Here is a 23,655-nt window from a genome sequence, read left to right as displayed (position 1 = left end):
GAGCGAAACTGCTTCTCAAACAAGAAAACACATATAGTGCGGGACTTGATTTTGGTTGAATCGTTGTGGTTTGCGAGCCTGCGATCTCATGTGAGTGACCGGTTGTCCCGCCCTCACGCCAGTAAACACGTCATCAGAGAAGAGACGAGATGTCACGGAAATTGATTGGATCGTGGTTTGTTATTGCTGTGATCTCATGCGAGTGACTGGTTGTCCCGCCCTTGTGAAAGTAAACAGAAAATATGTTGTTGCAAATGGGAGGGGAAGTTATTTTGATTAAAGATTACGAGGACACTTGAATTAAACATGTATTTATGATGTAAATCAATGCAATATTCCATAAAAATATACCGTCCATTTGGATTTCATGGTGACTTTAAATCTACTCGGCCAGAACTAAACCAGTGATGCATGAATGGATGAAGATATTACTTCTGCATTTCATTCCCTCTTATGGGAAGTCTTCTTGACCTGTTGTGATGTGCAGGTCACCGGAGTTCGGACGGCCTAAATGTGTATGGGATTCCGTTTTGGGATTGTCACGGCACATCCAGTTCATAAGAGTTGATGTTAATTTAACACTGCTGCCCACAGACTCATTACGGGCGTTAGACTTCGGTCTGATATGTGATTAACAAGAAGCGAAAAAAGGCTTCTGCACCTCGACAGTTCATCACCTCTGAAGCTGTGAAGTGTCACTCTTGCAGTGCGAGGCGTTTGACAGATAGCCGAAGTGCACTACTTGTTAGCCCGACTTCCAACCAGGTGCTCGTATACGTTTTTTGTCACTCGTGCACCAAAAACCCAGCCAGGTGGACAGACAGCCGCAGATTATTATGGTCTGTCGCAAGCGGCCTGGGGTTTCCCTGGAGACCATGTGACTGGTGTTGTTTTTTTTTCTTCCCTCTCTTTTAGGAGTTGTGCTTATTATGGGATGTCAGAGCGGCCTGCTTCTGACTATTATGGGATGTCGGAGAGGGCGGGAGGGGGCAGTGTCTCCATAGCAACGTGGTTGCTAAGGGGGCAGGGACTAAGAAAGGGGAAGGCTGTGTGTACTTGCTGGTACTGTGTGCGAGGGGGAGATGATTATTATGGTCTGTAGGTTGCGAGGTAACTATGCAGAGTTGAGTGAGTGTTGTAGGGAGGGGGGGAGCGAGCCTAGGATTATTATGGGATGTCTCTACCCCCCCTCCTGATTTCTTTGTGTGTATGAGGATGTTCGCTTCTGGTCACTGACGCTGGGGAAAGGGGAGAAGAGTGGACGACGTCTCCCGAAGATTTACACCTTTTCGGAGCTTCTTTTTATTTTCCAGTGATAGGTAGTAACCTGCAGCTTTCGCGTCAGACTAAAGCTGATCATACCGCCGTGTATCTACACCTTGGACTGACCTGTAAGTCAATTCCTCCCACCCACTTCCAACCGCCTGCGTTGTATATACATGTACATATAAATTTGCGTCCATCGATGAGCTTTTTTTCTCTTAGCATAAAACAGAAAATAAATAAACAAAGCTAAAATTACGTGAACTTACAACTGTTAGGCACCGCGTCATAACGCCAAATGGTGTTTGTCGGGTGCTTCACGACCTCCGCGTGTTATTTTCTAGAAGGAAACTTTCTAAGAATCGAATATAATCATAAACGAATGCAGATAAGCGCTTTAACTCAACTCATCCAGCCGGCTGCCATTTTCCCTGCAGCCGGATCACTTGACTGTTTGCTAGCTTTGCTAACTTGATTGACAGCTAAGTTGAGGCGTCTTTCGCTCGGACCGAACGAGAAAGTTTACGAAAAAAGCCGAGATGACACGACTACGTCTAACTCTTTTTTAACACGACACGCTGTATAATGTTGAGGTTTTGAAATGTCATCATCGGTAATTGATTTTATTTCACCTTAACACAGTTAGCCTCCCCTGTCACTTGTTTTTCTCTGTCAACATAACCAAAATATTGTCATTTCTATTTTATGAAGCGTCCTGACGGGAATATGTCAGGGAGTGAAGACGACCGGGACCATTTTGGACCCATGAGAGATGGTAAGGCTTTAGCTGTCCCGAACAGAGTCTGGACCCTCATTAACCACATCATGTTATATAACCTTCCCAAATGAGCCCAAACATGTAAAAGTACCTCTGGACAAATGTTAACTTCTGTAAGCTAGATTGCATGTTTTTCTATTTTGCTCGAGCTGGCGAGCCACGTGTTACTGCATCATACACCTAAGCCAATCTTTAGTTTATGATGCAGCAGTAGCCAGTTAGCTGCATGCAAAAGTCACATCACTTCCTGATTCACTGATCCGTAGAGAAAGCAGCAGCTGTTAAAATAAAACATAAACATATTGGTGACTGTCTCCTTAGTATGTTAAAAGCTAAAATAGCTTGTTTGTCCTACTTCAGTGACCACACCGTGCGGAATATTGTTTAGCATAGTGTGTCAAACCCATTTGTTTTGTTTTGCTTTCCTCTTCTGGCCGCCCTTGGTAATGGCGTTGTTAGTGCATCCTATCAACAGAGAGCTTATAATAAATGAATGATTTCAAAAGCAAGAGCCTTATGCCCTAGTTTCGATGCTGCTGACATATTTGGATTGTGGACTCACATCTTGAGGCAGGAATGCACAATAATGTATTCTAAAGACTTTAAACTGTGTTAATGGATCTAAATTGATGTGCCATATTTCCTCTAGTCATTGTATTCAGTATGGGTCATACAGTTATGGGCCAAAAGTATTGGATCTGTTCAGGAAGGATAGAAAAGACAGAAAATTAAATCAAAATTCAGATGATTGTTCGGCTTTAATTGTTTATGTTTGGTGCATGCTGTGTGTCTGCATTGAACAGATGATGTGGATGAACAATTATCAGAGGCAGAGACTCCCAAATCCAAAAAGAAGAAGAAAGCAAAGAAAAGCCGTGAAAGCAGGAGCAGCAAACGACAAAAAGTCCTCAGAGAGGTTAGGACTTGAGCACCTCTTGAGTCCATATACGTGTGTGTGTGTGTGTGTGTGTGTGTGTGTGTGTGTGTGTGTGTGTGTGTAGACTTTAATTTAGCAATGATGCATTATATTAAATCAAAAGCCACAGTACATACTTTTATATTGTTATTGAATGATTTCTTAAGGATAATGTGACACTGAAGAGGTTTGCCATCACAAGAATAATTCAATATGAAATGAAAATAATATTTAAATTAAATCTATGCAGACTCTGTGAGTATAAGAGACCGTTTTTTCATACACACAAAAATCATACGGACCCCAAACATTTGAAAGGTAGTGTATGTCAGATGTCATCTCTCCAGTGTCACACAAATCATAATTTGCCATTACAGTAACGGTTTAACATGTTTACACAAGCATGTTTTAGGATCAAGCATTGAACTGAAGGGTTCTTCCCTGAATATATCTGATACTGTCACCTCTCATTGGGTGGTTTTGTGATCTAGGAGATTCCTCTCAGCTCTCCTGAAGTCATGGAAGCAATCCGAATGGTAGAAGGTGAGGAAGAAGAGGACAGAGTGATGCGATCTGAGAGTGAAGGGAGTGACTATGCTCCGAGCAAGAAGAAGAAAAAGAGATCCAGCTCCTCCAAGGAGCGAAAGAAGGGAGGTTCAGCGGGAGAAAAGGCTGGCGGCTCATCTGGAGGGAAAAGCAAACGTAAAGAACCAGAACCCGAGGAGGAAGATGATGAAGACGATGATGAAGGACAGGTAATGTGTAGCTGATGGGTGGTCTTTGTTAAACCTGGCATGGCATGGATTTAAAAAAATAGTTTGTCATCCTTTTATAAAAATAAATAAATAAATAACAGATACATTATTGTATTTATATTACAATCAGTGTTAATTGTCCAAAGGACAAGTTTTTGGAAAAATCTGATGTCAAGCCCTGCCCTGTCCTTTCTACATTGTTGTAATAAACACTGATTTTCAGTTTTGGTTGTAAAGTTTTCATCAGTTATTGTACATTTTCCTTAGAACACTATCATTCATTTTGGGTTGGTAAGATTATTAAATGCTCTTCAAAGAAGTCTCTTATTATTTTTGTGGAAACCATGATACTTTTTATTTTTATTTTTAGAAATAGAATTTATTTGAAATAGAAATATTTTGTAACATTATACATGTCTTTACTGTCACTTTTGATCAATGTAATGCTTCCTTGCTAAATAAGAGCTTTTTTATCTAACCCCAAACCTTTGAAATGGTAGTGTATGTTTTTGGATAAAGGTTCATGTCAGATGATATTATATGTCTCTGGTTTTTACCTTTTTATGATTGATTCTGTTTTACAGTGTTTGTCATCTGCCATCCTCTGTTCTCCGTTCACAGGAACCCAAATCTTCCTCTCAGCTATTAGCAGACTGGGGAATGAAAGACATCGACTACACCTTCACCCAGGAGGACTACACCTCTCTCACCAATTACAAAGCTTTCAGTCAGTTTGTCAGGTAGAGCAGTTCTGCTTCTTTGAATTTCTCTTTTTGTCCCATATCTATTATCACCTCATGTAAACATCCATATAATATCCTATAGTTGTGAGGTGACTGATCTGAAATGTGTCTTTTTCATTTCTTCTCTTGCTTAGACCTCTAATAGCTGCTAAGAACCCTAAGATCGCTGTGTCAAAAATGATGATGGTTTTAGGAGCTAAATGGCGAGAGTTCAGCACTAATAATCCCATGCGAGGCTCAGCGAGTGCTAACGCAGCCCTGGCAGCTGCCAACGTAGCTGCTGCAGTGGAGAGTATGGTGACCAGGGTGGATGGAGGAGGGGCAGCACCCATGGCCACGCCCACATCAACAGCAGCTCCTGCTGCACTACCCCCACCCCAGCAGCCCCCAGCGGTCCCCCTGCGGAAAGCCAAGACCAAAGAGGGCAAAGGTCAGATAACAGCAGTATTTTGGGGACTAAAAGTGTGTTTATTATATGCATCTATTCAACTTTCTGTGTCATGTATGCATCTACTCTAGGCCCAAATGCACGTAGAAAGACCAAGTCCACCCCAAAGCCCCAGGACAAAAAGTCTAAAGCGAAGAAAGTGGCTCCACTCAAGATTAAACTGGGAAATTTCAAGAGAAAGCGTTCCTCTGTATGCATTTATTCCTTATATGCTTACATATATTATCTAATTTATGCATTATTATTGATATTTATTGAATATATTAGTTAATATATTAATATCATATATATATATATATATATATATATATATATATATATATATATATATATATATATATATATATATATATATATAGAGAGAGAGAGAATTATACTAAATAAATGCATGTACTACTGTTCAAAAGTTTGGAATCAGTAAGATTTCTTTTGGAAAGAAACTAATACTTGTATTAACTAATAATAATTGTTCTGCAAGGATGAATTCAATTGATCAAAAGTACAGACATTTATAATGTTATTTAAAATATTGAACTTTCTATTTATCAAACAATCCTAAAAAATGTATAACATAAATGTATTCTTGTGAAATATTATGCAGCACAACTGAATTCAACATCGATAATAAAAACGTCCTCCATTACAGGAATAAGTAGAACACAATATTATTGTTTTTACTGTATTTTTGACAAAATAAATGTAGCCTCTGTGAGAATAAGATACTTTTTCAAAAGCATTAAAAAATCGTACAAATCCCAAACTGTTGAACGATACTGCATGCAATTATACATATATTAATTTCTTATTTTTATTGCTAACATCACTAACTTATTTTGCACCCCTTCACCCATGGTTCCTTCTCTCAGAGTGGTGAGGAAGATGATGGTGAGAGTGATTTTGACAGTTTCTCAGTAAGTGATGGATCCAACAGTCGGAGCAGCCGTTCCAAGAGTAAGAAATCTAAGAGCTCCAAGAAGAAGAAGAAGGGTGAGTCAAACTCAGATTACACTTTGAACAGACATGCTATGAGGAACACACTTTACTAGTTTGGACACTTTCCAGCCATTTATATTTGATACAAGCCATCCTCCTTTCATAGTGGATGAGGATGCTGATGGCTATGAGACCGACCATCAGGACTATTGTGAGGTGTGTCAGCAGGGTGGTGAGATCATTCTGTGTGACACCTGTCCGAGAGCCTATCACATGGTGTGTCTGGATCCTGACATGGAGAGAGCCCCAGAGGGCACCTGGAGCTGCCCCCACTGCGTATGTACATGCAAACATGTTCAGAATTAATATCTGTCCTTTCCTCAAGCTTCTCTGTGCTCATTGAGTAAAATTTATATTCTTTATGTGCACTATTTCTCTACATCTCATTGATATTTAATGACTGAAGTTTCTGTTGATTATGCATTATTTATGTCTCTCTCTCAGGAGAAGGAGGGAATTCAATGGGAGGCTCGTGAGGAAAGTTCTGAGGGTGAGGAGGAGAATGATGATGGAAGGAGGGATGAAGGAGAGGTAGAAGAGGAAGACGATCACCATATGGAGTTTTGTCGTGTTTGCAAGGATGGAGGAGAGCTGCTATGCTGTGACACATGCCCCTCGTCCTACCACTTACACTGTCTTAACCCTCCACTGCCAGACATCCCCAACGGAGAGTGGATCTGCCCACGCTGCCTGGTGAGAAAGGAAAAATGAAGTGTGATAGTCCAAGTCTATCCTTTGGATTTGGGTTTCCTTGAAATTTTATTTTTTGTAGATGCCACTGAAATATTTAGGATCAATATTACGGAATCCCAATTAACATTTATTTATTTATTTATTTAATTTTGTTTGTTTTATTCTTCAGAACAAATAGAATATCATATCTTGTTTTCTCAGAGTGCTCCACTAAAGGGCAAAGTCCAGAAAGTTCTGACATGGCGCTGGGGTGAAGCCCCTCCCCCTATGCCAGTGCCCCGCCCTGCAGACCTTCCAGCCGATGCTCCAGATCCTCCTCCTATGATTGGTCGGAAGGAGAGAGAGTTCTTTGTGAAGTGGTGCAACATGTCTTACTGGCACTGTTCTTGGGTCCAGGAACTACAGGTAATGCACAAATAAAAACACACAATTTTGTGTAAGTAGGGATGCACCAATATTAATATTTTAGCAGATATATTAAGCCATTCATTATTTTCTCGTGGCTGATATTAAATCTTTATATTTCTTTCCTCACTAAATGAAAAATGAAACATTCGTTAAAAAACAAATCAACAGTTTAAAATTCTAAAAATGCTTAAAAAAAATCACTGCATTATGTACAGAATGAAAATATATTATATTTTAAAGGGGTCCTATTATGCCCTTTTATGAAGTCTTGATTTTACCCCTTTTACGAAATATGCTGTGATTGGCAGCACTTAGCGCATGTTCGGAAAATGTCCCGCCCCTCTATAACCGCAAGTTCTTCTCTAGTGTAAATATTGAGGATGCGTCAATTTCAAACCAATTCAAGGCCGAATTCATGCGGAACGGATTTCATGCACAGACTTTGCAAGCATAGATTTCACAGGACGTTTCAGAGTGGTATTTTTTGAGTATTTTTATGTTATTCACCATTTAATTGTGATATTTGTCAGAAAACTAAAGCAATACAAACAGTAATCAATAACAAAACCATGGTTAATAACTATTTGCGTATTCTGTGGGCACGGATTATTTAAATGAGTTCCATTGTGACTTCATAAGATCTGGAAAAAAGCGTTTTGTAGTCCAAACGAACCGTTCATTGTATTTCTTGAAAGGGGATTGTGTTGAATACAATTTTTCTCTTTGGAGTGGACTTTGTAACCTTACAGATCCCTTTTATGCTCAAACAGCAACATTACACACTAACTAAAGTTAAAAAAGTGGAAAAGCATAATGGGATCCCTTTACGATTAGCTAAAGATTACATTTAAATGTAAAATGTAAATGACATTTTTGCACATAAACTTTGTTAATGTTAGATCATGGCAAGAGTAATCTAAATGTAAAAATAGAGAAAATGAGATATCTAATGTCGACATATACAAACCATATGAAATATCTCTAATAGCCGGTATGGGACCGTTATATTGTGCATCCTCTTGTTATATTGTCTATCCTTGTAAGTCAAGAACATAAAAGTCGTTACAATCTCTTAATACACTAAAACATGCATATACGCACATCTGCACATTAAGTCGTGCATTTGTTTCCTTGGGCATGTTTACTAGTAAAATCGTCCAATCAGGTATGTCTTATTCTCTCTTTCTCTCTTTCGTCATAGTTGGAGCTGAACTGTCAGGTAATGTTCCGTAACTATCAGCGGAAGACCGATATGGAAGAGCCCCCCAATCTAGAGATGGGTGCTGAGGGTGACGAGGATAAGAGCTGTAAGAGGAAGAATAAAGATCCCTTCTATGCCCGTATGGAGGATCAGTATGGACGCTTTGGTGTAAAGATGGAGTGGCTCCTCATTCACCGTATCTTAAATCACAGGTGAGAGTGTTCAGATGTTTGAAATCTCTTGAAGAACAACATCTGCTCAACTATTCATTTTACGTTAATTAACATTAACATTAATTTCTCTGTTCTCTCTGGCAGCGTGGATAAGAAAAATAACATTCACTATCTGATCAAATGGAGAGATTTACAGTATGATCAGTCAACCTGGGAGTGTGAAGACATGGACATCCCAGACTTTGAGACCTTCAAACAGCATTACTGGAACCACAGGTACATGCACACGGGACTCTACAGCAGTGTTTCCCACACATAGACTAATTTGTGGCGGTGCACCACAGAATCAACACCGGCCGCCACATGTTGCACGTCGTTATTCATAATTTTTTTTAAATCTCACGCCAAACTGCCAAACCTGCTTTTGATATGAAAGTCTAAGCTTTTAAAATTGAATTCGAAATTCAAACAATAAATAGCGTTTTGGCGCTAATGTGGCATAACGGTTAAAGCCAGAGGCGTTGAAAAACAGAGTTGCGACATCTCCCAGCGGCATGCGCAATCTCGTGGTTCACGGAGCTTCTAAACAAACCAGCGCTCTGTCAATGCATTTGAATGGCTTACACAACAGTTTTACTATACAGGTATTTGCAGCAATATTTTTTATTACGTCAAGCATATTTACAGGATCATTTTATTATGGAGTGTGATGGAGAACATTAACATTAAAGTTAACAATGTTTTTCTTGTATTTAGCCCTCATTGCTTACTAATTAGTCACACTCATACTCATTGGTGGTAAAATGTGACAATAGACCTTAACTATTTTTCAATTCAATAAATGTTCTATATTTTAGTTTAATAATTATTGAATATTTTGAAGATATCTTTTGCTACAAAATAGGCCTACTATTTGTGCAATAATTGTGGTCCATTAATGACCACTTAAAATATGTTGTATTATTTATATTACAATTAGTGTAGTAATTAGTGGCAAATTAGAGTCATTTTGTGGCTGGAAAATAATCATTTTCATTTGTAAAGCCATGGTTTACCTACTAGGTGCTTGTATGTCTCTTTACTAAATATGTATCTAGTCTGGTTGCTCAAAAAAGTATTGCAGATCATAACTTCTTACTTATTTTTAGGTTTTGCATTTGAATAAATATTTAGACATGATCAAACACTAGATTTCTTTAAATGTGAAATTTAAAAAAGTGAATAACTTGCATCCTAATATTTTTAATAATACTTATATAAGCAAACATGAGTGAATATTAATGAATGCAAGCAAATTTAATTTAACCCCCAAAAAAGTTTAAAATAGTGCTAAAAAGACAAACTTATTTTTCCTTAAATGTACAGTAGGATATATACATACAAATTGATACTGAATCAAGATCGAAATCGATATTTGTGCCAATCATAATTTTATCTACTTTCTGTTTGTCAGGGAGCTGATGCTCGGAGAGGAGGGCAGACCAGTTAAAAAGATGAAGAAAGTGAAAGTGAGGAAGATGGAGAAGCCTCCTGCTAATCCTGTGGTGGACGTAAGGAATCTTAGAACAACTCTAATCAGCTTCTCTCTACTATTAACTGAGATGTCATTTTTAATAATAAACACATTTAGGTCGGAGCCATGGTTTAGCACTGCAAGTTATTCAATGCAAGTTCATACTGTAACCTTTAATATAATTATCAGTAAGGCCAACAATTCCACATATAGATGTTTAAAAGCCAAAGAAAATATGTTAATAGGTTTTGACTGTCAATGATCTGATATTCTTCCTGTCTCTTACTTTCAGCCAACTATAAAGTTTGATAGGCAGCCGGATTATCTAGACTCTACAGGCGGCACGCTTCACCCTTACCAGTTGGAGGGACTGAACTGGTTGCGTTTTTCTTGGGCTCAGGGCACAGATACCATCCTAGCTGACGAGATGGGTCTTGGAAAGACTGTTCAGACTGCTGTCTTCCTCTACTCGCTCTACAAAGAGGTGTTTTAAAAACATATATAAGTACACTACCGCTCAAAAGTTTTGGGTTGGTACGATAATATTATTCAAAAGAAGCCTCTTGTTCTCTCCAAGGCTGTATTTTTTAAATAAAAATTACAGTAAAAACAGTATTATTATTATTATTATTATTATTAATATTAAGTTTTCTATTTTAATATATTTTAAAATGTAATTTATTTATGTGATGGGAAAGCTGAATTTTCAGCATCATTACTTCAGTTTTCAGTGTCACATGGTCCTTCAAAAATCATTCTAGTATGTTGATTTGGTGCTTCAGGAACATGTTTCATTATTATAAAGGTTAAAAGAAGTTGTGTTGCTTAATCTTTTTCTGGAAACCATGATACCATTTTTTTTCTCACGAAGATTTTTGGGTGAACTGAAAGTTCATCATCATCAAAATCTTTTGTAAGTGTAAAAGTCTGTACTCTGATCAATTTAAATCTTCTGTCCTGAATTTCGTTCAAACAAAAAATAATCTTACTGACCTCAAACTTTTGAACGGTTTTATGGAATTGTATTTTCTTGTATTATTAAATAACTTTGATTCATTAGTTTTACAGATATAAATGGCCTCTATGAAGACATGGATGTTTATCATAAAATGTGTTGTTAAAATTGTGGCTTTGAAGTAAATGCAGTATATTTGGTAATGGTTTCTCTCAGGGTCACTCGAAGGGACCCTTCCTGGTCAGTGCCCCGCTGTCCACTATCATTAACTGGGAGAGAGAGTTTGAGATGTGGGCCCCAGATATGTACGTGGTCACTTATGTGGGTGATAAAGACAGTAGAGCCGTCATACGAGAGAATGAATTCTCCTTTGAGGACAATGCCATCCGCGGTGGAAAAAAGGCCTCAAAAATGAAGGTATGAATCACTGAGGAAAGGAGGGGTTTGGAGGGGAAGAGTTTATATTGATACAATAGCTTTTAATCAACCATAACCGTAAACATGTAGGTTTATGTAAATCTTTGCCACATCTGCTGTGTGGTTTGATGATATTGCCCTTGTCTTTATCTTGCTACTATGCGTGGTTCCTGAATCTCTCTTCTGTGCAGAAAGAGGCTGCTGTGAAGTTTCATGTGCTGTTGACGTCCTATGAGCTCATCACAATTGATCAAGCCATCCTGGGCTCCATTGACTGGGCTTGCCTTGTGGTAGATGAGGCCCATAGACTGAAAAATAACCAGTCAAAGGTAAGATCCATGTCAGACCAGTGACACACAAAGTTGTCACTGAAAATTAATCATTTACTCACCTCCTGTAGTTCCAAACCTGTATGACTTTGTTTCTTCCTTGGAGCAAATGTAAGCCATTGTTCACTGAAAATCTTGACATCCTCCCGAGCTCTTCTTGACACATTCATGAAAAGAGCTCATGAAAGAAGTAGATTGTGAACAAAGTGTTATTTGGAGTAGTATATTTTCTAATATACTAATATAATAATAGTTCACAAAAACAGTTTTTAAATGCTTCATTCACAAATCTGAGTGATTTCTTTTCTTTTAATTTTAGTTGAACTCAATGATTGGATTGCAGCCGATATCAGCCCACAGAGGTTAAAACTACTTAGATTCAGGCTTTTTCCTCTTATTAAGCTATAATAGTGCAAAGGTCTTGTGGTCTTTTATGGTGTTTTTGCATATTTTCTGAAGAATGTCACAGGTTTGGAGCAACATGAGAGTGAATAGATGATGACAGAAGTTAGATTTTTTAAATATTATTATAGACCAATCTTGGATGTAAAACTAACATACTCACTCTCTCACTTTTCCCCTCTTTCTCAGTTCTTTCGGGTGTTGAATAACTATCCTCTTCAGCATAAGCTGCTGTTGACAGGAACACCTTTACAGAACAACCTGGAGGAGCTCTTCCATTTGCTCAACTTCCTCACGCCTGAGAGATTCAAGTAAGAGTGTGTGTGTTCTTGATAAGTGAGTGTGATGAGGATGTTTGTGTGCCCTTGTTTTTTTGCCGTTGTTCAGTACCAAATGTGTGTTTGTTTCAGTAATCTTGACGGTTTCCTGGAAGAGTTTGCTGACATAGCTAAAGAAGACCAAATTAAGAAACTGCACGACATGTTGGGTCCACACATGCTCCGAAGACTTAAAGCTGATGTCTTCAAACACATGCCCTCAAAAACTGAGCTCATCGTGCGAGTGGAGCTCAGCCCCATGCAGAAGTACGAAACATGTTCAGTGTTTGTCATTGTTCTGTTTAGGATTCTGCACATTTTCATTCAGACTAATTTGCGCCACCTGCTGGACACACTCGGTTATTTACAGCATGATTCATTGTACTGAATGACTAACAGTTTGATGATTCTGATTATTCAGCGTGTGTCTGTATAAAAGTTGGATGGTCCATTTAATGCCCTTTTTATTTACATTTACTGGAGTTTTTTATTACAAAAGTCTCTGATTCAATTTTCTGTTTTTCTGCCACAGGAAGTACTACAAGTACATCCTGACACGTAACTTTGAAGCTCTGAACACTCGTGGAGGAGGAAACCAGGTGTCTCTGCTCAATGTGGTTATGGACCTGAAGAAGTGCTGTAACCACCCCTACCTCTTTCCCACAGCTGCTAATGTGAGCTTCCACTCACTCACTGTCCTACTCACTCTCAGCTAGGACTGTACAATTTTACAGTTGAAATGGGGCCGAACTTACAGCTTTTTGGTTTTAAATTAATAACAACTTATAATTTCAGCTGATCTTTATGGGTCTTATTTTGCAGGAAGCTCCTAAAATGCCCAATGGCATGTATGATGGCAGTGCTCTCACAAAGTCTTCTGGGAAACTGATGCTTCTGTGGAAGATGCTGAAAAAACTGAAGGAGGGTGGACATAGAGTGCTTATATTCTCACAGGTACACACACATGCCAGAAACACACACCGATTACAAATATACTCAGAATAAAACAATATACTCTAATATACTTTAACACTGTTGTAGATGACAAAGATGTTGGATTTGCTGGAAGACTTCCTAGAGAACGACGGATACAAGTATGAAAGGATAGACGGAGGGGTGACAGGAGGGATGAGACAGGAAGCCATCGATAGATTCAATGGTGAGAGGATAGTGCCAACCATAACAGCAGTTTGATCAACATTGTGGATGTTTTGTTTTGACAAAAAAGTTCTATTTCCTCTTGCTGCAGCTCCCGGTGCCCCTCAGTTTGTTTTCCTCCTGTCCACCAGAGCAGGGGGTTTGGGCATAAATTTGGCAACCGCTGACACTGTCATCATCTATGACTCAGACTGGAACCCCCACAATGACATCCAGGTAGAGGCGATGTGAAATACCCAATGCTAAAACTATCAAACAAAGCATCTCTGTGAGAGAGACTATGTGGTTGAACTCTTTCTGTCACTGTCTCTCTCCTGTTGTCTTTTAGGCATTTAGCAGGGCTCATCGTATTGGTCAGAATAAGAAGGTCATGATCTATCGATTTGTCACTAAAGCATCTGTTGAGGAGAGAATTACACAGGTGGGATATGAAACCGTGGTTTGAAACCATTTAAAACCCAGGCAATTACAAAACTATGTAGAAAAATACTTAACAATCAAACACTACCACTTGCAAAAGTCATCGCATGACCCTTGTGTTCCAGGTGGCAAAGAAGAAGATGATGTTGACCCACCTGGTGGTGCGGCCCGGTCTGGGCTCCAAGGCTGGATCCATGTCCAAACAAGAATTGGACGACATCTTAAAGTTCGGCACAGAACAGCTTTTCAAAGATGAGCTCGGAGAGGGTGAGAAAAACACTGTTTTAAGGAATACTTAATCTTCTAACCATGACTCACTTGAATTGAGATCAGAAAGTGGCATAGACATTTGACAGAACAATAATGATTCATTGAATAATGCTGCCAAACTTTGGCTACAGTAAGTAACATCAGCTCTTAAGAGCTTATGAGTGTTTTGTGTATCAGTAAGTATCTAATATAACACATAAAATCCCCAACATAAGCTGCTGTGGTGTAAATGTGAAGTTCTGCTTTCAGTTGAAGATTATCTAGAGCTTTCAACTACACATGACCTTGTTATGCTGAGCACTGATGTTAATGAGCAGAGTTTCAGTCTGATGCCACCGTAGGTTAAAAATAAACACGTGTGGCAACATTTCTTTATGGTGGTCCAGAGGAAATGCTAAAAGTAAACATCTAAATAAAATAAATTCTTACTGTTGAGCCCAGAATTAAATACCATCACCTGACCCGGTTTACCGCTCACTTTGTGTTGTGTTGTGTTGTATTTTTATCTACCATCTCTCTCCCTCGAAATTAGTTTTATGGAAGCTTTATTAGTATGATTAAAGTGGTCATGATCATCAATCAAATTTGCCTTTGTTTCATTAAAACATCATAGCTTAAAATTATGTCCTCATTACAAACAAAGCATTTAGCACGGCTCGTTTGCGTGTCTGTACAGACTTCAGAAGGATCAGAAACAAGTAGGTGGTTTATGTTAGTCGCGTTGGAGGATTACATGTTTGTTCGGAGCATTTTGTTTGGAAAATGATGCACAGTGTAATGGAGAGTTTGCAAAGAAACCTTAGTTGAAAGATGAAACCGCCAACTGAGCGTATAGCAGCTGCATCACACACCATAAGTAAATGATTTCATAATGCTTTGTCTTTAAATGACGGTTTTATATGGATAATGTTTTCAAAACACTACTGACATGGGCTTTGATACATTTTCCTATGCAATGACATTAGCCATTTAAACAGGGAGCCATCCCTTAAAAACAGGTAATTTCGGACAGAGGGTCAGAATGAAGGTTGAAAATAAAAGTACTAGACAATACGGAAAATAAAGTATGAAAAATCAATGGAAATAATGTGCTCAATACAAGAAAGGGTCAAAGTAAAGATTCAAATAAATTCTAAATCAAACAAAAAATCTCTTATCCAGGTGATAGTAAGGAGGAAGACAGCAGTGTGATCCACTATGATGACAAGGCCATTGATCGATTGTTGGATAGAAACCAAGATGCAACGGATGACACAGAGCTGCAGAGTATGAATGAATACCTCAGCTCCTTTAAAGTGGCCCAGTATGTAGTCAAAGATGAGGAAGAGGAGGTAAGTTTGTGTGGGATTGTGACTTGTGTGTTTGTGCAATATGTATCTATATTTGTATATCAAATGGTATGTCTTTGTCAGGAGGAGGATGTGGATAGAGAGATCATTAAGCAGGAAGAGAGTGTAGATCCTGATTACTGGGAAAAACTGTTGCGCCATCATTATGAGCAGCAGCAGGAAGATCTCGCTCGTCACCTGGGCAAAGGCAAACGGCCTCGCAAACCTGTCAACTACAACGATTGCTCACAGGAGGACAGAGGTAGTAGACGGGGTACAGACAAACTTTTAAAGCTTTTTACTACTCTTTCCCTGTACGTTTGTGAGTAGTTACACTTGTGTTGTGGTTTTAGGTCTGGTAGATTTATTTGTGTGTGTGTGTTGTGTAATATCTGTACATTCTTTCCAATGAAAATAATGTTTCATGTTTAAAATAATTTCTTTTATATTTATAAATTATTATATTTATAGTTTATTAATGATTAAAATGGATGTTGGTTGTTGTTTAGATGTACACTACCAGTCAAACGTTTGGACACACCTACCCATTCTTTATTATTAACTTCTTATAACATTTTTGAATAATATTGAAGTTGGCAAAACTATAAAAGTAATTAATTTTTTTTAATACATTTTGTTATTATGAATACAAATGTATTCATAAAATCTTGTAATTCAAAATGTTTATATTGTTTTTAATCATAAGTTATTGAATTATACATTATATAAACAAAATAGAATAATGTGTAATAATAATAATAAATTATAGCATTTAGGCATAAGCCTTTGGACTGAATTTGTTTCCAGGAATCTTAAAAAAAACAATGTAGTGTGTCCAAAAGTTTGACCTTTTTGTTGTAGATGTCAGCATGATTTTGTTTTTTTGTCCCTTTAAATTAAATATTTTCTTGTCAAGAGAATTCAAGTGCTCAATAATATATTGCCCCACTCATTTGTGTTCTCAGACTGGCAAGATGATCAGTCTGATAACCAATCAGATTACTCTGTGGCTTCTGAGGAGGGTGATGAGGACTTTGATGAGCGGTCTGAAGGTGAAGAACAAAGTTAAACCATCTTTATCTGAATAACCAGTAGCAGTTATTATAAAGATATATGTATATTTGTATTAACATAGTCCACTTTTTTTGTGTTAGCGGCCAACTCCAGAAGACCAAGTCGCAAAGGCTTGAGGAATGATAAAGACAAACCACTGCCCCCCCTACTGGCCAGAGTGGGAGGAAACATTGAGGTTCAACCTCACTTACTTTTCAACTTGTTTCAACTATTCCCTCCACAGTGATACTTAACCTCTCTCTCCTCATTAGGTATTGGGTTTCAATGCTCGACAAAGGAAGGCCTTCCTGAATGCAGTGATGCGTTATGGGATGCCTCCTCAGGATGCCTTCACCACCCAGTGGCTCGTTAGAGACCTGCGAGGCAAATCAGAGAAGGAGTTCAAGTGAGTCTGACATTTCTTGTTCTTGTCTTTTTTGACATTTTTTTTTTAACCTAATTTACTTGAGCACTCTCTGTTTTTAGGGCATACGTGTCCCTCTTTATGCGTCACCTGTGTGAGCCAGGTGCAGACGGGGCAGAAACATTTGCTGATGGCGTTCCAAGGGAAGGACTGTCACGACAACACGTTCTCACACGCATAGGTGTGATGTCACTGATCCGCAAGAAGGTGTGCGAAGTTGTGATTGCTTGTGTTTTAGTGGTTAATAGTGAGCTATTTGGTTCTGTGAATGACACTGGTGTTATGTGATTTTGGCTGTTTTAAACTCCTACAGGTACAGGAGTTTGAGCATGTCAATGGCCAATGGTCAATGCCCTGGATGAAAGAACTGGAGGAAAGCAAAAGAGCAGCGGCCATTGCAGCAGGAGACGATCCGAAAACACCCTCTACTGGGACGCCTGCAGATACCCAGCCCAACACACCAGCACCAGGTACACATGCATATCAGTTTTGTAATTGTTAACTAAAACTTATTTAAAAATAATTTTGGTAAGTGAAATTAAGCTAAAATAAAATATAAATATTAGATGAAAAAACTGCCTTGTTGTTTCCTTGGCAACTAACTGAAATTAATTTAAGTTGAAGTACTAAAATGTCACGAAACAAAAATCTCTGACTGTTCTGTTCAGACAGGGGAGACCTGAATTTAGTCAGGACTAGTATTTTAGCCTTTGGTTAAATATGATTGTTATTTAAAAAAAATGATACATGGTATTTTTATTTATTATGCATATGTTATGATTATTCTATCACTATTTTAATATCTTTTCTATGTAAAGCACTTTGAATCACCATTGTGTATGAAATATAAATATATGCTATATAAATAAACTTGCCTTGCCTAAAATGACTAAAATTTAAAAAATAATTAAAGGATAGGAAGCTATAAAAAAAAAAAAAAATTGTAAAAAAATAAAGCTCTGACATGACAAAATTACTACAATTAAAAAAGTGAAAATATAAAAATAGAATTTCAATGAATACTATAATATTATATAAATAATACTAAAATAAATTAATATAAGACACTAAGACACATGACATTCAATGGCATTACACTATTTCTGTTAATTTATTCATTAATACATCTATGATTCTATGATGATGTTTTTAAAATCTGTATTAAAATTCAAATGATTTTTTAATGGATTACGTATTGTAGTTGATCCATGATCCGTACAGACCAGGCCCCACGGTTCGGAACGCATGTGATTCGCAGATTAATTGCAAATTCGCAATTAAAATGTCATTTGGTCTTAAAAAGGCAGCAGCCTATAAATACCTGCTTCATTAATGTCAATCAAACAAAATACAGCTTTAACAAAGATTAATCTATTTTTAATTTATACAGTGAACACTGCAGTGTTCTTTTACATTTGACTTTGTTTAAAACGTTGTTCTTCTGTATTTATCTAAGCTTGTATTTGTTCTTATTTTATTACTGTTCACTTGTCTTTCATAATATTTTAACTTTATTAGTTAGGCTAGTAGTTTATGCTGAAAAACATATACAGCAGAACCTTCTGTGACGCCCAAGTCTAGAAAACACACCACCTCTGTAATCGACACTGAGATGTTAGTCCCATCTGAATACATCCATCTGGTACATGAAATCCCAGACGTTGAGTAATAAGAATTGTACCTCAAACATCTTTTTAGAAAACCAGTCCTGTCTGAATAGGGCTATTGGCTTTTATAATGTCTACTGCTTTACAATATATTAATATTGTGGAGAAAATTGTCTACCAAAAGTCATGTGGTCCAGTGAACATGAAAAAAACTCCAGCTAAATTTCAGATAATTTGACAATTTTATTGCAAGTTGCATGGAGAAGGAGGATTTGTCCAGTATCTCTGCGCAGCTAATCGTTACGCATTAATCTGACTCTCTTACCCAAACAGAAGACCTTTCCAAAAGCGAAGACGTAAAAGAGCTGGAGGAGAAGACAGAGGGGGACGGAGAGAAGGAGACGAAAGGGTTCAGACAGGAGGATGAGGTACTTGTTATTTACAGTCTCACTTTTTCACTTCATCTTCCTGTTTCTATCCTCTGTATTTTTAAACACTTTCCTTTTGTAAACACCTGCCTGTCTCACTTTGTCTTCCTTCATGTCTCCCACTATCATTCTCACGTTCCTTCTTTTTTTCTCAGATTATTGAGATTCCTGATGAAGGCGAGAAATCCTCCAGTCCAGCAAAGAAAGAGGAGAAAAAGGAAAGGGAAAGAGAGACCACCTCACCATCAGCAGAAAAGGATGGAGAAAATGAGAAGGATGGAGAGAAAGAGAAGTCCACTGAATCGAAGGATAACTCGTCTTCAGATGTCAAAGCGGATAATTCAGATGCCACAAGCAGTGGAGACACATCCAAGACCAAAGGTGAAGCACTGAGCACAACATAAATTGGTAAAAATGTATATGTATTTCCTATTTGATTTGATATTCATATGTGATTTAATATCCACTTTCATTCAATGAAAACTTGTCTTAAAATGACCAGATTTTTCTAGTAAAGGTCGCAACTGTAGCCTGAATACTCTCTTACTCCATTACAGAAGAATCTTCTGAAGAGAAGACAGAAAAAATGGACACCAGCCCAGCAAGAGATGAGAAGAAAGGTACATACTAACACAAACAACACACCTTTATTCCACACTTAACTGTTACAATAAATAATGTCTCTCTTTCTTTCTCTCGTCAACCAGAGCCAAAAGACGAGAAGGACGGAATGAAGTCAGAGGACTCCGCTAAGCTGCAAAATGGAGAGAACACCAAAGAGACAAGTGGAGGAGGGGATGGAGTGAGTGAGGAGAAAAAGAAAGCAGTGAAGCAGAGGTTCATGTTTAACATTGCTGACGGAGGTTTCACAGGTACACTGGGAATTTACTGAGTGTGTGTGTGTGTATGTGTACGTGCTGGTGAGTTTTGAATCAATGATCCCTCTGTTTCTCTCTCCAGAGCTTCATTCTCTGTGGCAGAATGAAGAGAGAGCCGCCACGGTGACCAAGAAGACTTATGAGATCTGGCATCGTCGCCACGACTACTGGCTGCTGGCTGGTATCATACAGTATCCTTGACCTACTTTTATTGATAATTTTGGTAGTCAATGTCTTTTCAGTACTGATACAGCAATAAATTTGCTTGCATCACGGAAAGGAATATGTCTTGTTTTAGTGTATTTTTATATATAGAGAGAGTTTGGACACAAACACTTTATTATGTCCATTTTCTGCATTTTAAAATAATAGTTAAAGGGTTAGTTCCCCCAAAAATGAAAATTCTGTCATTAATTACTTACCCTCATGTCGTTCGACACCCGTAAGACCTCCGTTCATCTTCGGAACAGAAATTAAGATATTTTAGTGGAAATCTGATGGCTCTGAAAGGCCTCCATTGGCACAATGCACTTTACACTCTCAAGACCCTTAAAAGGTACTAAAGACGTCGTTACAAAGTCCATCTCACTACAGTGGTTCTAAAATAACTTTGAATCGGCGAGAATAGTTTTTTGTGCGCAAAAAAACCCTAAATAATGACTTGCATAGTGATGACGATTTCAAAACAAGGCATCATGAAGCTTCGAAGCGTTATGAATCAGCGAGTCGAATCAGCGGTTTGAATCGCCAAATTTCAGCAGTTTGGCGGTTTGACACGCGATCCGAATCATGATTCGGCTCACTGATTCATAACGCTCCATTGTGCCAATGGAGGCCTTTCAGAGAAAATATCTTCATTTCTGTTCCGAAGATGAACAGAGGTCTTACGGGTGTCGAACGACATGAGGGTAAGTAATTAATGACAGAATTTTCATTTTTGGGTGAACTAACCCTTTAAGTTATTAAAACAGGAATTATGTAGAAACTTCATGTTTAACTGCTGTTAGTATTTATTTGAAGCTACCCTAATTTTATAGATTATGTCCTTCACCTCTGTACCATCAGCCACGGCTATGCTCGCTGGCAGGATGTGCAGAATGACCCGAGGTTCGCCATACTCAACGAGCCCTTTAAGGGAGAGATGAGCCGAGGAAACTTTCTCGAGATTAAAAACAAGTTCCTTGCTCGCAGGTTTAAGGTTAGAGATGTACAGAAACTACAAAACTTAGACACACTGCCTTCATTGTTTGCCTAGAGCTACATTTGTTGGCTCTTCTTTCAACTGCATCATTTATGTCTGTCTTTAGCTGTTGGAACAGGCTCTGGTGATTGAGGAGCAGCTCAGACGTGCTGCATATCTGAACATGACTGAGGACCCCTCTCACCCCTCTATGGCACTCAACACACGCTTCAGTGAGGTGGAGTGTCTGGCGGAGTCACACCAGCACCTCAGTAAAGAGTCCATGTCAGGAAACAAGCCTGCTAATGCAGTTCTACACAAAGGTACAATAACTCCCATAACTACAGTACAGCACAACATAATCACAACACAGCTTTGCACACACTTTTGCAATGGAGTAGTGTGATAAAACAGAAATAAGTGAAATGCAAAATAACTATCATTATTTCGATCAGTCAGGGGAAAAATAACTTGCGTTACAAACATTTATTTCACATATGATTCTGGATCTTTTAACACAACCTCATTATCACATTTTAGTGAATTGTTAATCTAAATATGTATATACATGTATTAAGCAAATTCAATTAAAATCAGAATTTGAATTTGAATTTGAAATTTGAACTGAATTTGAAAACAAATCTAATTGAATTTTAATTAAAATCTATTTAAATTTGACCTGAATTTGAATACAAATCTAATTGAATTTGGATCCAAATCAAATATTAATCTAAATCCAGTCAGATTTTAATTGAATTTCAATCCATATCAAATATTAATCGAATTTTAATCGAAATAAATTTGAATTTGTATCCAAATTAAATTTCATTGTTAGGTGCAGAAAGGCGCCCAGTCCTAATTATCATGCAAATCTATATACAGCTACTTTCACAGCTTAGCACAGCGTTTCCAACACAGCGCTGCTCAAAGCCACAAAAATCACACTTTATTTAGTATCTCAGCATAGCTTTGCACACCACATTTGGCATGATTACATCCTGTAGCTTTAGTGATGTGTATGTAGGCACAAATGTTGAGAGTGATGAATTTACTTACTTAAAATGTTTAAATAAATGGAGACATGTTCAAATATCTGTCCTATCACCAATCTTTCTGTCAGTTCTCAAACAACTGGAGGAGCTGCTCAGCGACATGAAGGCAGATGTCACCCGGCTCCCAGCAACCATCGCTCGAATACCGCCCGTCGCTGTGCGGCTGCAGATGTCGGAAAGAAGCATCCTTAGCAGGCTGGCCAGCCGAGGACCAGAGGTCACACAGACGCAGGCGCCGCGCTGATGACCCCTGGATGAACTTTTCACCCGTGACTCTCATAAGTCACGATGAGGCGGCATCACACATACATAGAGACATGCACCTGGGTCAGGTGATCAGATCCGTTGTAAATATCTGAAATAAGTTCAAGCTGCCCACACTAGTTTGGACAGAAGGAGAATGGAGTGGTTCCTATAGCTAACACACTGTGGTTCCCTAACATATCCCGTTAAACTCAATTTAGAGGCATTCCCTCCATTTAAAAATTCTGTGAACACACACCTGCTGACCTGAGAGATGTTAGAATACACAGCACCCAAATTATTCTCCAATAGAAATCCAGTTCAGGTTTTTAAGGTTACCTCCTTTGCACTGTAATAGTCAATGCAGGGCAAGGTTGAAGAGCTGGTGTGGATTTCCTTGTGTGGAATGGATCTTTGCAGTGGGGACTCTTTCCTCCTCAGGTGTGTATTATGTTGTAATCCACACTAGTTGAATCACTGTTTTTAGTGCATTTCCACAAGCTTGAATTTCAAATGCCTGTTTGAACCCTAAAGCATCTGGTTTCCAACCAGATACAACCTAAAATCATGTGTTTTCCATCTTATCCTACCATAAGTCCCGTCAGGCAGCAGTTGGAAGCCGAGTGAAAGGTTTATGCTGACGTAAACACCGACCCTGTCCCAAATGCCAACATGAGACATCCTCTTCTGAGTCCACATTTTGGTGACTTAATACCGGATAGACTGTCAGGTAATAGTCCACTGATGCAGGCTCTGCAAACTTACAAACACATAAGCACTCTTCTGAAATCTGAAATGTCAAAGGGGACTCCCTAAAGTTTTGGGAACTTCACGGATGTATTTTGGACAGGGCCACAACTCATGAGGCCATCAAATGACCTTTCATTCATTTAGAATGAAACAATATATAAAAATATAGTATATATTATAAACAAGATTTTTTTGTGTTTCCATTATGAGAACTGCTGCTTTAAGAAGAGTCAAGTTCCATGTTCACTTTTGTTTATTAACTAATTATGTGCTTGTTAAAAAATAAAAATCTACCTTTATTCCCCATTCTCTCTCCTGATTGGCCCCTGAATATTGTAATTAGAGATATTTTGCCACGGTTTCTTTTTCCTACAAGAGAAGACAAAACCCCCCTAGCACAGGTGAAACAAAATGCAGCTGTTTATTTAACGTCTAATTTTTCACTTCCAGGAGTTTTGAATATCTCACTTTGTAATTATTGCTGTTACCCTGTTATTGTTATTATGTCTTCTGTTTTCTTTTTCCAGACCTGCAATAAAAAGGTAACTAAGTGTGCAGAG

The 23,655-nt window shown here is 38.2% G+C and overlaps 1 protein-coding gene across 3 annotated transcripts; it reads left to right on the top strand.

The window, feature by feature from the left end:
- Positions 1 to 1,010: 1,010 nt before the first annotated feature.
- chd4b (chromodomain helicase DNA binding protein 4b) lies at positions 1,011 to 23,646 on the top strand. Of its 3 annotated transcripts, XR_013818047.1 has the most exons (41): positions 1,011 to 1,391; positions 1,975 to 2,038; positions 2,845 to 2,957; positions 3,449 to 3,712; positions 4,334 to 4,452; positions 4,590 to 4,885; positions 4,975 to 5,093; positions 5,770 to 5,890; positions 6,003 to 6,172; positions 6,341 to 6,589; positions 6,791 to 6,994; positions 8,199 to 8,410; positions 8,516 to 8,647; positions 9,825 to 9,921; positions 10,177 to 10,368; positions 11,056 to 11,256; positions 11,448 to 11,585; positions 12,177 to 12,298; positions 12,398 to 12,571; positions 12,837 to 12,978; positions 13,127 to 13,258; positions 13,346 to 13,463; positions 13,554 to 13,678; positions 13,791 to 13,883; positions 14,008 to 14,149; positions 15,314 to 15,483; positions 15,565 to 15,754; positions 16,446 to 16,532; positions 16,635 to 16,729; positions 16,806 to 16,939; positions 17,020 to 17,164; positions 17,271 to 17,427; positions 18,898 to 18,992; positions 19,148 to 19,373; positions 19,550 to 19,612; positions 19,700 to 19,864; positions 19,953 to 20,061; positions 20,936 to 21,068; positions 21,178 to 21,373; positions 22,171 to 22,786; positions 22,942 to 23,646. XR_013818047.1 is itself a non-coding variant. In XM_079837132.1 (40 exons), the coding sequence occupies exons 2-40, from the start codon at positions 1,990 to 1,992 to the stop codon at positions 22,344 to 22,346; spliced, it is 5,853 nt and encodes a 1,950-aa protein (XP_079693258.1). In that variant the 5' UTR covers positions 1,011 to 1,391; positions 1,975 to 1,989; the 3' UTR covers positions 22,347 to 23,646. The 3 variants fall into 3 exon arrangements, 2 of the variants coding, with proteins under 2 accessions (XP_079693258.1, XP_079693257.1); XM_079837132.1 differs by having other exon boundaries at positions 15,565 to 15,742; positions 22,171 to 23,646; XM_079837131.1 differs by having other exon boundaries at positions 22,171 to 23,646.
- Positions 23,647 to 23,655: the final 9 nt, after the last annotated feature.

This window comes from Gobio gobio (assembly GCF_949357685.1).
Source record: "Gobio gobio genome assembly, chromosome: 15".
NCBI lineage: Eukaryota > Metazoa > Chordata > Actinopteri > Cypriniformes > Gobionidae > Gobio > Gobio gobio.
The sequence above is the reverse complement of the archived record's forward strand: the minus strand, read 5'-3'. Positions and strand labels throughout refer to the sequence as shown.